At 37.8% G+C, this 15,722-nt stretch overlaps 1 protein-coding gene across 1 annotated transcript in view; it reads right to left on the bottom strand.

The window, feature by feature from the left end:
• The window catches only part of LOC111146469 (myosin heavy chain 15), a 155,582-nt gene that overhangs the window by 4,412 nt on the left and 135,448 nt on the right, over positions 1–15,722 (bottom strand). Inside the window, 2 exon segments of the mRNA XM_022502027.1 lie at positions 15,493–15,571; positions 15,573–15,595. Of these exon segments, the coding sequence (XP_022357735.1) occupies positions 15,493–15,571; positions 15,573–15,595 (102 nt within the window).

Raw genomic sequence — 15,722 nt, 5'->3', positions numbered from 1 at the left:
TAAGCAATTTGAAAAATGGGTCTAACTTTATTCATCCCAAGTTTTGAGAAATTAACACAGCTCTGAGCACTGACAGTCCTTTCTCCTGATCTCAGAACTCCACTAGTCTTTCACTGAAATAGAAGTTAAAGCCACTAGTTTTAATTTGGTCAGCAGCCCTTCCATCCTAACCAAGCCACACCTGCCTGTGCTTTTTCAGTAGGAAGGAAGTACCATTGTTACAAAAGCTTCATGTGTAAAACTAGAAACCAATCCTCCTCTCTTTGCTCTCTGGACTCCTGACTATTCTACACAAATGAATCTAAGACCTGGAACTGAGAGCCTACTAATCTCTCTCTAATCCTCTCTCACTAATCAACTCTTTCCTTGAACTTTCTAACTGACTCTTGGCTCTGGATAATGAAACTATAGAAAAGGTAAGATTTCTGGAATTCTGGTGTGGGCATCATCAGAGATAGGAAAATTCTGTAAGCAGTGGGGATGTTGGTGTGTACATTCTCATTGCTTCCATTGCAATCCAGGCTTGGGCTACAGAAACGAAATCTACTAAGGTAGTATTTCTCAACTATGCTCTACAGAGACTTGAGTATTCTCAGGAAACAGGAAGGGAGAGATATGCAGGCAGGCAAGATTCTGCACATGTTCCAATTTCCTATGTCTCTTTAACTAGAATATCACCATTCTGGAACTGTTGAACTTCCCAAAAGAAGAACATCTCAATTGGCTTATGGCTGAGATATTGATTTAATCAAGACCTACCCCTGCTGCTCAACTTATTTTCCTGTTTTCATCTTATGTATTTCATCAAATGTCAACACCTTTGATGACTTTCATGGTCTTTCCACCTACCTTCCACTACCTTCCACAAACTTCCTCCACTCCGGCGAGGCTCATCTATTACCTCACAGCTCCCCTGCTTATTCCCACCTCTGTAAGTACAGTCAATATCCCCTCCCCCTGGACACAGCATAGAGGTAGATAGAAACACCCAGTCTTTCCATGAAAGAGGCCTTTTTGCTTACCTTAGCAGCGGAAGGCTAGGGGGAGGCTTCTAATTTAAACACATCAAGGGGCTGATGACAATACTCTCCAGATACTGGAGAGGCAAGTGAGCTTCATATTCACACTTGCCCCCTACCTCACTCCAGGTTTCTCATATCTCTCAGAAAGGAGCTTGTGCATATTTGGCTCCCTAGTTTTGTGGCTGCAGCCCAGGGAATACCTCATGAAGGCATGGCTCTAGTGGCTAGTGGGACTTATATTCATGGGTCCCATAGGACTGCAACAAACAAAAACTGCTTAACCAGCTGCCCCTTCCCCTGCCATGACACAGTATAGAAGGAGCATACCGAAATGCCATCATTCTGTAAAAGAGACCAATTTATTTATCTTAGCTGTGACTGAGGAGTTCGCTTCTAATTTAACATACATCAAGAGACTGACTGCAATCTTCTCCAGAGACTGGGAAGCGGGTGGGGCCAGCTTTATGCTCTCCATCTGTTCCACCCTTGCTTGCTGTTGCTGCCAAGAAAGGAGCTTATGTACAGATCTGGTGCCCTGGATTGTGTAACTCTGTCCAGAAGACACATCTCTTGATAGCCTGGCTCTGGTGGTCAGCAAGGTTTATGTTCACAGGATCAATGGCATGGCAGCAAACAAAGAAACAGTTCTTAAATGGCTAGCACCCCAAGTCTCAGCACAAAGAAAACAGACAGAAATGTCCTTCTCTCAGTCTTCCCTTAGAAGAGGTATATTTGCATGTTTTAAAAGCTCCTACCTGGAAAGGAATAAATGAAACAAGATGGGATCAGGAGGGAGACAAACCATAAGAAACTCTTAATCTCACAAAACAAACTGAGGGTTGCCAGGGGTAGGGAGGTAGGGAGAGGTTGGTTGGGTTATGGACACTGGGGAAGGTATGTGTTATGGTGAGTGCTGTGAAGTGTGTAAATCTGGCAATTCACAGACCTGTACCCCTGGGGCTAATAATACATTATATGTTAATAAAAAAATAAAAAATTTTTAAAATCCTACCTGAAGATCAGCTTCCAATCAGCCTGCATCTAGGTACTGAGATCTCCCCTTTGGGACTCTAATAGGCTAGGAAATCATCAACTATTGGGAGCCACTAAGACCAAAGAAGACTGCTTGGACAATTACAAAGATTTTAGGAACAACCAAGAGCTAGAGAAGTGTTGAACAATAAAGATCATCTCCTACATGATACCTCTCAGTCACAACTGGGAGAGGTATCTGTTTTATGTAACACAGAGAAACCAGTACAGAGAAGCAAAGAAAATGAAGGAACAGAGGAACGTGCTCCAAACCAAAGAGCAAAATAAAATCTCAGAAAAAGATGTAAGTGATTTACCTGATAAAGAGTTCAAAATAATGGTCATAAAGATGCTCACCAAGCTCAGGAGAACCATGCATGAACAAAATGAAAATTTCAACAAAGAGACAGAATATAAGAAAGTACCAAACAGAATCACAGTGATGCAGAATACAATTAGTGGACTAAAAAGTACAACAGCAGACTAGGTGAAGCAGGAGAAAGGATCAGCAAACTTGAAGACAGGGCAGTGGGATTCATCTCATCAGAACAGCAAAAAGATAAAGAATAAAATAAAGAGTGAACATAGCTTAAGCGATTTAGAGTAGAACATCAAGCAGATGAATATTTGTACTATAGGGTTCCCGGAAGGAGAATAAAGAGAGAAAAGGGCAGACAAATTTTGAAAAAAATAATGGCTGAAAACTTCCCTAACCTGGGGAAAGAAACAGACATTTAGATCCAGGAAATTCATAGACTTTCAAATAAAATGAACCCAAAGAGGCCCACACCAAAACAAACAATATTAAATTGTCAAAGTCAGGAAGAGAATCTTAAAAGTAGCAAGAGAAAAACAACTTGTTACATACAAAGGAAACCCCATAGAACTGTATAAGCAGATTTTTCAACAAAACCTTTCCAGGCCAGTAGGAAATTGTATAATATATTCAAAGAGCTAAAAGGGGAAAAAGAACAAAAAACAAACAAACAAAAAACCCACCAAATAAGAATACCCAGCAAAGTTGTCCTTCAGAATTGAAGGAGGGATAAATAGTTTTCCAGATAAGAAAAACATGAAGGCATTCAGTATCATTAGACTGACCTTATAAGAAATGTTAAATGGAACTCAGTAAACTGAAATGAAAGGGCACTAATAAGTAAAAGAAAACGAACATATAAATTTCACTGGTAAAGATAAATATATAAAATTAAGGTAATATAATGCTGTTCTGGTGGTGGATAAATCACTTATATATCTAGTATGAAGGTTAAAAGAAAAAAAAAGTAAAAAGAACCAACTTCCAAAATCTGTTAATGAATACATAGATAAAAATATGCATATTATGACATCAAAAACATAAAATGTGGGTAGGGAAGAGAGCAAAAATATAGAGATTTAGAATGCATCCCAATTGAAGCTTAAAATAAACTATTATAAATACAGGTTGTTTTATGTAAGCCTCATGGTAACCACAAAGCAAAAACCTGCAGTAGATACAGTAGATACACAAGATAAAGAAAAAGGAATCTAACCATACTACAGAAAATCATCAAATCACAAAGAAAGCAAGAGCAGAAAAAGGAAGAAGGGAATTATAAAACAACCAGAAAACTAACAAACTGGCAATTATGTACATCCCTGTCAATAATTACTTTAAAAATAAGTGAACCAAATTCTCCAATCAAAAGACAGAGTGGCTGAATGGATAAAAAAACAAGACTTGGGGTGCCTAGATGGCTCAATGGGTTAAAGCCTCTGCTTTTAGCCCAGGTCATCGGGGTCCTGGGATCGAGTTCCACATCGGGCTCTCAGCTCAATGGGGAGCCTGCTTCCCCCCCTCTCCCTGCCTCTCTGCCTACTTGTGATCACTCTCTGTTAAATAAATAAAATCTTTAAAAAAAAAAAAGACTCATCTACCTGCTGCCTATAAGAGACTCATTTCAGATCTAAAGGCACGCACAGACTAAGTGAAGGAATGCAGCAAGATATTCCCAGCAAATGTTAACCAAAATGAAGGTGGGGTAGCTACATTTCTATCAGACAAAACAGATGTTAAAACAAAGATTTTAATAAGAGACAAAGGTCATTCTATAATGATTAAGGGGTCAATCCAACAGGAGGATATAGCATTTGTAAATATCTATGCACTAATATATGAACATCTACATATATAAAGCAAATAGTAACAGAACTAAAGGGAGAAACAAACAGCAATACAAAAATAATAGGGGACTTTAATACCCAATTTTCATCAATGGATGGATCATACAGACAGAAAATCATTAAGGAAACATAGTCCTTAAACAAAACATTAGAACAGATGGACTTAACAGACTGTATACACTCCAACCAAAAGTAACAGAATACACATTATTCCCAAGCATGCGTATAACATTCCTCAGAATAGATCATATGTTAGTCCACAAAACAAGTCTTAACAAATTTAAAAGCACTGAAATCATACCAAGTGTCTTTTCTGACCACACACTATGAAACTGAAATTATAAGAAAAAAACCCGGAAAATTCACAAATATATGAAGATTAAACAACATCTCTAAACAACAAATCCATCAAAGAATAAATCAAAAGAGAAACAAAAAACACCAAAAAAAAAAAAATACCTTGAGGCTTATATGCAACTAATGAACCATTAAACTCTACCTTTGAAACTAAAACAAAATAAGAAGCTGTTCTTTAAAATACTTTGATGCTGTATTGTTTATCACATAAATGTTGGTACCTCTAATTTCTTCATTATGAATTTTACCTCTTATCAATATAAACTTAATTTTTCTCCATAAAAAAAATACCTTGAGGCAAATGAAAATGGAAATACAACATACCAAAACTTATAGGATATAGCAAAAGCGGTTCTAAGAGGGAAGTTCATAGTAATAAATGTCCACATTAAGAAATGAAGAAAGATCTCAAATAAACAACCTAACTTTATGCTATAAGGAACTAGAAGGAAAAATCAAAGACCTAAGTTCTAGAAGGAAGGAAATAACAAATATCAGAATGAAAATAAATCAAGTAAAGACTAAAAAGACAATAGAAAATGAAACTAAGAGCTGTTTTTTTTTAAAAGATAAACAAAATTGATAAGTGTTTAACAAGACTCATGAAGAAAAAAAGAGAGGACTCAAATAAAAATAGAAATGAAAGGGGAGACATTACAACTGATACCACATAAATGCAAAGGATCATAAGAAACTACTATAAACAATTAATATGTCCCCAACATGGATAATCTAGAAGAAATGAATAAATGAATCCAGTAAGGCTGCCAAATACAAAATTAATATACACAAATCTGTTGCTTTTCAATACACTGAAATGAAGTAGAAGAAAGATAAATTAAGAAAACAATTCTACAGATTCAATGTACTCCTTATCAAAATACCAATAGTATTTTTCACAGATCTGGAACAAATAATACTAAAATTTGTAGAAGCACAAAAGAACCCAAATAGCCAAAGCAATCTTGAGAAAGAAGAATAAAACTGTCTCAGATTTCAAGATGTACTATAAAGTTATAATAAAACAGTGCAGTACGGGCATGAAAATAAACACATAGATCAACTGAACAGAATAGAGAGCCCCAAAAGAAACTTACACCTATATAATCAGTTAACCTATGACAAAGGCAGCAAGACTATACAATAAGGAAAGACAGTCTCTTCAATAAGTGATGCTGCAAAATCTGTAAAAGAATGAAACTGGACCACTTTTTTACACCATACACAATAATAAACTCAAAATATATTAAAGACTTAAATGTGAGACCTGAAACCATAAAACTCCTAGAAGAAAACATAGGCAGTAATCTCTTGGATATCAGCCTTAGCAACATATTTATGGATGTCTCCTATTTTTAAATTTTTTTATTTTATTTATTTTTTATGGGTATGTCTCCTTAGGCAAGGGAAATAAAAGCAGAAATAAACTATTGGGATTATACCAAACTAAAAATCTTTTGCACAGCAAAGGAAATCACCAACAAAACAAAAATACCACCTACTAAATGGTATGATATACCTATTAAGGGGTTAATATCCAGAATTTACGAAGAACTTATATAACTCAACACCAAAAGCCCCAAATAATCTGATTTAAAAATGCACATTGGACGTGAATAGACATTTTTCAAAGAAGGCATATAGATAGCCAACAGACATAGGAAAAGATGCTCAACATCACTAATCATTAGTGAAATGCAAATCAAAACCCCAATGAAATATCACCTTATGCTTGTCAGAATGGCTGAAAGAAAAAAAAATTTGTTGGCAAGGATGTGGAGAAAAACGAACATTCATTCACTATTAGTGAGAATGTAAGTTGGTAAGTTGGTGAAGCCACTAGGGAAACAGTATGGAAGTTTCTCAAAAAATCAAAAATAGTAGTACCATAGTAAATACCAATCCAGTAATGCCCCTACTGGGTATTTACCCAAAGAATACAAACACACTAATTTGCAAAGATATATGCACCCCTATGTTTACTGCAGCATTATTTACAATACCCAAGATGTGGAAACAACCTAAGTGTCGACACAAAGATGAATGAAAAAAGATGTGGTATATATACACGATGGAATATTACTAAGCCATAAAAAAGGATGCAGTCTTACATTTGCAGCAACATGAATGGACCTAGAGGGTATTATGCTAAATAAAATAACCCAGACAGAGAAAGACAAGTACCATATGATTTCACTTTTATGTGTAATCTAAAAAACAAAATGAAGGAACTAACAAAAATAGCAAAACAGAATCTTAAATACAGAGAGCTGGTGGTTGCCAGTGGTGTTGGGGATGAGCAAAAGAAGTAAGGGGAGTGGGAGGTACAGTCTTCCAGTTTTGTAATGAATAAGTCATGGGATGAAAGGCATAGCATAGGGAATATAGCCAATGGTATTTTAATAGCATTATATGGTGGCAGATGGTAGCTACACTGTAGAGAACATAGCATAACATCTAGAGATGTCAAATCACTATGTTGTACACATGAAACTAATATAACATTCTATGTCACCTCTACTTCAACAATAGCAACATTTTAAATAAACTTTCAGCTAGACTCACCAAGAAAAGAGTGAGGACTCAAATAAAATTAGAAATGAAAGAGGAGACTCTACAAATGATACCCTAGAAATGCAATGGATTATAAGAAAGTATTATAAACAGTTATATTTAAAGATTTGGACAGCCTAAAAAAAATGGACAAATTCTTAGAACATACAACCTACCAAGACTTAATCATGAATAAAGAGAAAATATGAACAAATCAAAAACATAAGAAACAACAAGTTTGGCAAGGATGTGGGAAAAAAGGAACCCTCTTACCCCGTTGGGCAGAATGCAAATTGGTGCAGCCATTGTGAAAACGGTAGGGAGTTTCCTCAAAAAAATTAAAAATAGAAATATCCTAAGATCCAGAAATTGCACTATTGGGTATTTTACCCAAAAAATACAAAGACACTAATTCAAAGGGATACATGCACCCTGATGTTTACTCTACCATTATTTACAACAGCCAAACTATGGAAGCAGCCCACAAGTCCTTCATTAGATGAATGGATAAAGATGTGGGTTTTGTGTGTGTGTGTGTGTGTTCAGCCATATTATTGGTGTATTATTCAGTCATAAAAAAGAATGAAATCTTGCCATTTACAACAGGGACAGAACCAGAGAGAATAATGCTAAGTGAAATAAGTCAGTCAGTGAAAGATGAAAACCATATGATCTCACTCATACGTGGAATTTAAGAAACAAAACAAATGAGTAAAAAAAAAAAAAAAAAGGGGAGAGAGACAAACCAAGAAACAGACTTTTAATTACAGAGAACCAAAAAATGGTTACCAGAGGGAAGGTGGGTGGAGGGATCAGGGATCTAGAGTATGGGGATTAAAGAGTACATTTATAATGATAAAAAAATAAAATGATAAAATCAAATAAAACTCGGGCACCTGGGTTGCTCAGTTGGTTGTGTTGGCCTTTGGATCAGGTCATGGTCCTGGGGTCCTGGGATCAAGTTCTGCATTGGCTTCCTGCTCAGCAGGAGTCCATTTTCCCCTCTGCCCCTCCCCCTGCTCATGTAATTGCTCTCTCTCTCTCTCTCACAAAAATAAACAAAATCTTTTAAAAAATTAAAATCAATCAATCAATCAATCTTAATACCAAAAATAATCTGAGCAAACCAATTATAGCAAGGAAATTGGACTAGTAATAAAAAACTTCTCAAAAAACAGAAATCCAGGACCAGATGTCTTCATTGGTAAATTCTTTCAAATGTTTAAAGAAGAACTAATATCACTTCTTCCCAAATTCCTTCCTAAAATTGAAGAGGAGAGAACACTTCCAACACTTTTTACAAGGCCAGCATTACGCTGATATCAAACCATAAGAGAGAAAGAGAGAGGAAAGAAAGAAAATTACAGTCCAGTATCCCTGATGAACATAGATATGAAAATCCTCAAGAAAGTATTAGCAAACTGAATTCAATGATACATTAAAAGGATCATATGCCATGATCAAATTGGATTTATTCCAATGATGCAAAGATGGTTTGACATCTGTAAGTCAATGTGAAACACCACATTAACAAAATGAAGGATAGAAATCATATGATCATTTCACTACATGCAGAAAAAGCATTTGACAAAATTCAACATCAGTTCATGATAAATCCTCCCAAACGTGTAGGTATAAAGGGTTATCTCTCAAATAATAAACGCTGTATATGAAAAACTCACAGCTAACATTATACTCAATGAAGAAAAACTAAGATTTACTTCTGAGATTAGGAACAAGACAAAGATGTCTACTCTTAGTACTTTTATTCAACATATTACTGGATGGCTCAGCCAGAGCAATTAGGCAAGAAAAAGAAATAGAGGGCATCCAAATCAGAAAGGAAGAAGTAAAAGTACCTTGATTTGAGGATAATATAACAGCTTATGTAACAAAACAAAACAAAAAAAACCTAAAGACTCCACCAAAAACTATTAGAAATAATAAACAGTAAAGTTGCAGGATATAAAATCAACATACAAAAATCCATTGTGTTTCTGTACACTAGTGACAAACTATCAGAAAGAAAAATTAAGACAACAATCCTGAAAAAACAAAAAAGAAAAGAAAAGAATAATCCCAGGGCACTGGGTGGCTCAGTCAGTTAAACATCTGACTCTTGATTTCAGCTCAGGTCATGATCTCAGCATCCTGGGATGGAACCTAGGATGGATTCCCCGATCAGCACAGAGTCTGCTTGTCTCCCTCTCCCTCTACCCCTCCCCCTGCTTGTGCTTGCTCTCTAAAATAAATAAATCTTAAAAAAAAAAAAGAAAGAAAACAATCCCATTTACAAATGCATCAAAAGGATAAAAATACTTAGGAATAAATTTAACGAGAGGGATGAAAGACCTGTGCCCTGAAAACTATAAGACATTAATGAAAGAAATTTAAGATGACACAAATTAAATGGAAAGATAGTCCATGTTCATGGATTGGAAGAATTAATACTATTACAATGTTCATATTACACATAGCAATTTACAGTTTCAATGCAATGCCTATCATAATTTTAATTGCATTTTTCACTGACATAGAATGAACAATTTTAAAATTTGTATGGAACCAAAAAGGACCCCAAATAGCCAAAGGAACTGAGAAAGAAGAAAACTCAGTGCACCATGCTACCTGATTTCAAACTGTATTATAAAGCTATAGTAATCAAGGGGCACCTGGGTGGTCAGTGGGTTAAGCCTCTGCCTTCGGCTAAGGTCGTGATCTCGGGGTCCTGGGATCGAGCCCCACATCGGGCTCTCTGCTCAGCAGGGATTCTGCTTTCCTCTCTCTCTCTCTCTCTCTGCCTGCCTCTCTGCTTACTTGTGACCTCTGTCTGTCAAATAAATTAAAAAAAAAAAAAAGCTATAGTAATCAAGACAGTATGGTATTGACATTAAAACAGACACATAGATTAATGAAAAAAAATAGCCCAGAAATAAACCCACATATAAATGGTCAATTACTTTATGATAAGGAGCTAAGAATATACAAGGAGAGTATCTTGAAAAAATGGTATTGGGGGAATTGGACTGCCACAGGGAAAAGAATGAAACTAGACCACTTTCTTATACCATATACAAAATTAGCTCAAAATGGCTTAAAGACTTAAATGTAAGATATGAAACCATAAGACTTCTAGAAGAAAACATGGGGTAAGCTCCTCAAAATTGGTCTTGACTATGAAATTTGGATTTGACAGCAAAAACAAAGGCAACAGAAGCAAAAATAAGTAAGTGGGACTACGGCAAACTCTAAAACTTCCATACAGCAAAAGAAACAGTAATAAATAAATAAATAAATAAATAAATAAATAAATAAACAACCCATAGAATAGGAAGAAATATTTTAAACCCTATACTTGATAAGGGATTAATATCTAAAATACATAAAGAACTCGTACAACCGAATAACAGAACAAAACTGAAAACAAAAAATACAATTTAAAAAAATGGGCTGAGAAACAGAAACGCAAAGATGCTCAGCATCATTAATTATCAGGGAAATGCAAATCAAAACAACTATGAGATATCACCTCACACCTATCAGAATGGCTAAAATAACAACAACAACAAGAAAAAGGGAGAAAAAGGAACCCTCATGCACTGTTGGTAGGAATGCACACTGTGGCAAACAGTAAGAAGGGTCCTCAAAAAATAATTACCATATGATCCAGTAATTCCACTACTAAGTATTTACCCAAAGAATATGAAAACATTAATTCCAAAAGATATATGCACCCTTATGTTTATTGCAGCATTATTTTCAATAGCAAAAATATGGAAGCAACCCAAGTGTCCATCAAAAGACGAATGAATGAAGAGGTGGTATATATACACACAGAATGTTATTCAGCTCCAAAGAAGAATGAAATCTTGCCATTTGCTACAACATGGATAGATCTAAAGGGTATAATGCTAGGTAAAGTAAGTCAGTCAGAGAGAGACAGATACCATATGGTTTCACTCATATATGAAATGTAAGAAACAGAACAAACAAGCAAATAAAATAAGAGACAAATGAAAAGCAGACTCTTAAATATAGAAAACAAACTGGTAGTTACCAGATGGGAGGTGTTTGGGGGGATGGGTAAAATAGGTAAAGGGTATTAAGAGTACACTTATCTCCATGAGCACTGAGTAATGTATAGAATTGTTGAAATACAATCTTGAGTATCTGAAACTAATATAACACTGTACATTAATTATACTGGAGTTCTAAAAAATGAACAGAGGATCTGTATGGACATTTTTTTCAAAGAAGATATATATATGGCCAATAGGTACATGAAAAGGTGCTCAACATCACTAACCATCAGGGAAATGCAAATCAAAATCACAATGAGATATCATCAAAAAGACAAGAAATAACAAGTGTTAATGAGAAAATGAGAAAAGGGGATGCAACCTGGTGTAGCCACTGTGGAAAATGGTATGGAGTTTTCCTCAAAAAATTGAAAATAGAACTACCATATGATTCAGCAATCCTACTTCTGGTTATTTATCTGAAGGAAACAATCACTATCTTAAAAAGATACCTGCATCCCCATGTTCATGACAGTATTATTTATATAGCCAAGACATGGAAACAACCTAAGTGTCTATCAACAAATGAATAAATAGGGGTGCCTGGGTGGCTCAGTGGGTTAAGTGCCTGCCTTTGGCTCAGGTCATGATCTCAGGGTCCTGGAATCGAGCCCTGCATCAGGCTCTCTGCTCAGCAAGGAGCCTACTTCCCCTTTTCTCTCTACATGCCTCTCTGCCTACTTGTGATCTCTCTCTCTCAAATAAATAAATAAAATCTTTAAAAAACAAACAAACAAAAACACAAATGAATAAAGGAAATGGGATATGTGTATATATACACAGAGTGGAATATTATTCAGCCATAAAAAAGAAGGAAGTCCTGCCATTTGCAATCCTTAAGGGCATTATACTAAGTGAAATAAGTCAGAGAAAGACAAATAATATATGATCTTACCTATATGTAAAATCTAAAAAACCAGACTCAGAAACAAAAAACAGATTTGGTAGGGATCTAGAGGAGTGGGAAAATGGATCAAGGTAGTCAAGAGGTACAAAATCCCAGTTTTAAGATGAACAAGTCCTGGAGATATAATGTTGAGCATAGTGAATCCAGTTAACAATACAGTGCTGTATATTTGAAAGTTGCTAAGAGAGTAAATCTTAAGAGCTCTCATCTCAAGAAAAAAAAAGATTTTGTAATTATGTGTAGTGATGGATATTAATTAAACTTGTGATAATCACTTCACAGTGTAAACAAACATCAAATTATATTGTACACCAACATTAATGCAATGTTATGTGTCAATTTTATTTGAATGTAAATAAATAAATACATGAGTAAAGAAAAAAACTTCAACCAAGCCATTTGTATCGCTTAGCATGCTTCCCCACTCCACCTTAAAGTACAATCTGACAGTAGATAATTCATTACTAATTTTATGCTTACTAAAGCAGAGACCAAGATATAAGGAAATGAGACAACTCTATTTTTTCAATAAAATCTATTCTCTTTTCATCTGCCTGTCCCTCTCCATCCCAGGTTTAAGAAATTTGAAGATTCATAGAATTATGTGTTTATAGGAAGTTCTAAAACCAACAGCAGTTTAATTGCTTAAACCCAATTTACAGAGACCAGTAAATTTACTGCGTGGTCAAGGAAGCCACAAAGAAGAAAACTGAAGAAGGCTAGAAGTGGTTGCTGATGTTAACAGTGTTCCTCCCACTTGAGAAGGCAAAGCCTTTGTCAGGCTTAAGTTCACATCTCAGCCCTGTGGTAGGCACAGTTGTACACAGCTCAGATTTCCCTTCAAGCTGTGAGGTGGGCACTTACTGGAAAACCTCCAGCTGTAGCACCTTTGGGAGTCGCTGTAGCATTCACACTGAGATCACCACTCCCCAGGGATCCCCCAGCCAACACCTGGGCCCAGCCAGCAGTTATGAGGATCTGGCCATCACTGCCCAACGTGGGGCTCCTTTCTGGGCAAGCTCTGTGCTGGAGACTGCTCAGAGGTGCGTGGCCATCTGCCTCTTCTGGCCCATCCTCCTTCCTTCACCCTTTCCTTTCATGGGTGTCAGACTTGCACTGTGGCCTAAAGGCTTTCTCTGCCTGATCCTCCTTGCTCTCCCTTTTGTCTTTTCAGGTGTTATGTCCAATAAATCTCTTGTACTTCTAGAACTCTATCCTGGTACCTGGTTCTCAGAGAAGTTACCCCAAATCACATTTTGTTTCCTTATCTCTAAAAAATGAAGATACTGTATCTGTAATTAGATTTGTAAGGATTAAATAACATCTATACATAGATCCTTGAATATAGAAAGCAGTTGAAGATAAAATGGAGCAGGTGGATGGGGGTTGCTGAAAAACTGTCTGTACCTTCTATAATGGTTCTAAGTTCCTAGTCCTATGTCCTGCTTTATAGCACATTATTCTGGGTACTGAAGAGAGAAATTGGATGAACTTCCTAATGCTCAATGGGGACTGGGCATACAATTATAGTGGTTGGGGTCACACTCGATTCCCTTTCTAATATAGTAGGATATTCCCAGAGGATTTTTCCTCGGAAAGCAAAGCCACATTTAGGCCCCTTTTGAAATGACATTTTCAACTGGCACCAAAGAAGCACTATCACGAAACACCCCGCCTCATAGTCCTGGTGGTTATTTTGATGTTAAAGGAGAACAGACTGGATCCAGTCGGCATCTATCTTGGATATTTCAAAATCAGGTACTGTTATCAAGGAATGTGGAGGGCTCTCCAATGTCTCTTTAAAGTTACGGCACTTAGCTTAATATCTTGTGTGAAACAGGTGCTCACTAGGTGTTATCTGATTTAACAGCAGAAAAATCATTGCGTAATTGACTAGATACACTCTAAGCACTGTGCAGACACTTGGAAGAAATGAAGAACTATTCCTCCACACTAGTACCTGAGAGAACAAGGTTATTGCTGAGAAGAACAAAGAGAAAACACAATAGAACAAGAATGCATTCTTGGGGACAATGAAAACAAACAAACAAACAAAAAAGGATAGCTTTGGTGTTTTGTTCTATAATGAACTTGTCTTCAGAAGAAAAAGATGTCTGAATAATCCGTAGGAAAATAAAGAGAAGAAAACCCCAGACATTATTAACAGGCCGCACACGGGGCTTCCTCACCCTCCTCAAAAGAAGGGCAGAGATCACCTCTCTCCTGCTCCCAAGCGGTTTATCTCCTTTGCGGCACATACCAGGGGCTCACTCCTGGGTGGTTTCGGTAGAAGGAGCACAGTCTAGAGAAGCACCAGACTAACTCGTCTTAGAAAAGAACCACTTATTCGGGAAAGACGAGCTGTGCAAGTAGCTCATTTCATCTTAATTAGCCCAAGACGGAGCTTCTGAAGTGCTCTGCTTTGTTATCTACAGTATCCTTCCTGCTGCGAGGGAGGAAGATGTTGGCATCTCGAACAGCAACTCAGCCTCAGGGACCAGAAGCAAGATGGGCAGATCCAAAGGTGCTGTGAAAGTGGGTGGCCCCTGGAGTGAAGGTGCCTTTTCGCCGGCATGAGCTAGACCATGCGGCAGGAGAGGGCTAGAAAGTGACGTCTGGCGTCCGTGTTCGACAACTGGAATACACACCCCAACTTTGTGCGGGGAAGACACGAGGCCCCCGAGGGGCCTCTGGTCTCATAGACTCTACGGGCCCCTCCATTTGAAGGGAAGACAGGTTAGAAAATGAAAATGAAAGGAAGGATGATCTTGTGGCTTCAGAAATGCCTTAATTCCTGGAAAGAAGCCTTCCCACTTCTCTGTTATTGCTGGAGACCAGCGTTGGGCCACAGGAAGAGAAGCTGAGAGCTCAGGAGGCCCGTCGTGAACCGTTGCTGTGTCTCTACCACCTGGCACTGGCACCAGACATAGTCCTTGGGGGGCCTGGAGGGTTTGTGCCACCAGAGACTAGGGGTGAGGATGTCCCCTGCTCTGGGGTAGCCAGGGTCCCATGTCACCTGCCGGCTGAGGGACCCCCCCCCAACTCTCTGTCGGCCACTTCATTTACACGTTGTTCTCACACAGCCTCTCACAGGAAGGCATCTTTCTGCAAGTGCTGCAGACGTTATGTGTGACAAAACCAGCACCGTATAAATAGCTTTTCGCTTCTAATTGCGACGTGCCGCTCCCATTTTGCTCCCTGTAAGCTCTGAAAAGGGACCGTCCCAAACCCCGAATAGCACAGAAACCCTGGGATTGTCAGTCAGTGTCTACCGCCAGAGGGAGGGCAAAGATGGAGAGAGAACAGCAGGAGACCCGGAAGGCCATTTCAGGCTTGAAGGAGCACGTTTCTCCAGCACCCCAACGGATTCCAGGAGTACCTGACAGGTCAGCTCCCTGACGCATCGCTCCAGCCTGCTGGCTTCCTTCTGGGCCTCCGCCCTGCCACGGATTTCGTCCTAGTTCACCTTCCAGTTCGCGAACCTGCAACGAAACCCTGACCTCAGACCACAGGCTGGCAGCCAGCAGGCCAGGGTGACATCGTATTTGCCGACTGGCACGGTCCTTTGCTATAGAACGACGTCATCTAGAAAGATGCGTTCACTCTCCG

The sequence above is a fragment of the Enhydra lutris genome, unplaced genomic scaffold (genome assembly GCF_002288905.1).
Source record: "Enhydra lutris kenyoni isolate GAN:26980312 unplaced genomic scaffold, ASM228890v2 scaffoldscaffold2, whole genome shotgun sequence".
NCBI lineage: Eukaryota > Metazoa > Chordata > Mammalia > Carnivora > Mustelidae > Enhydra > Enhydra lutris.
Note: the sequence above shows the minus strand (reverse complement) of the source record. Positions and strands in the feature narration are given on the sequence as shown.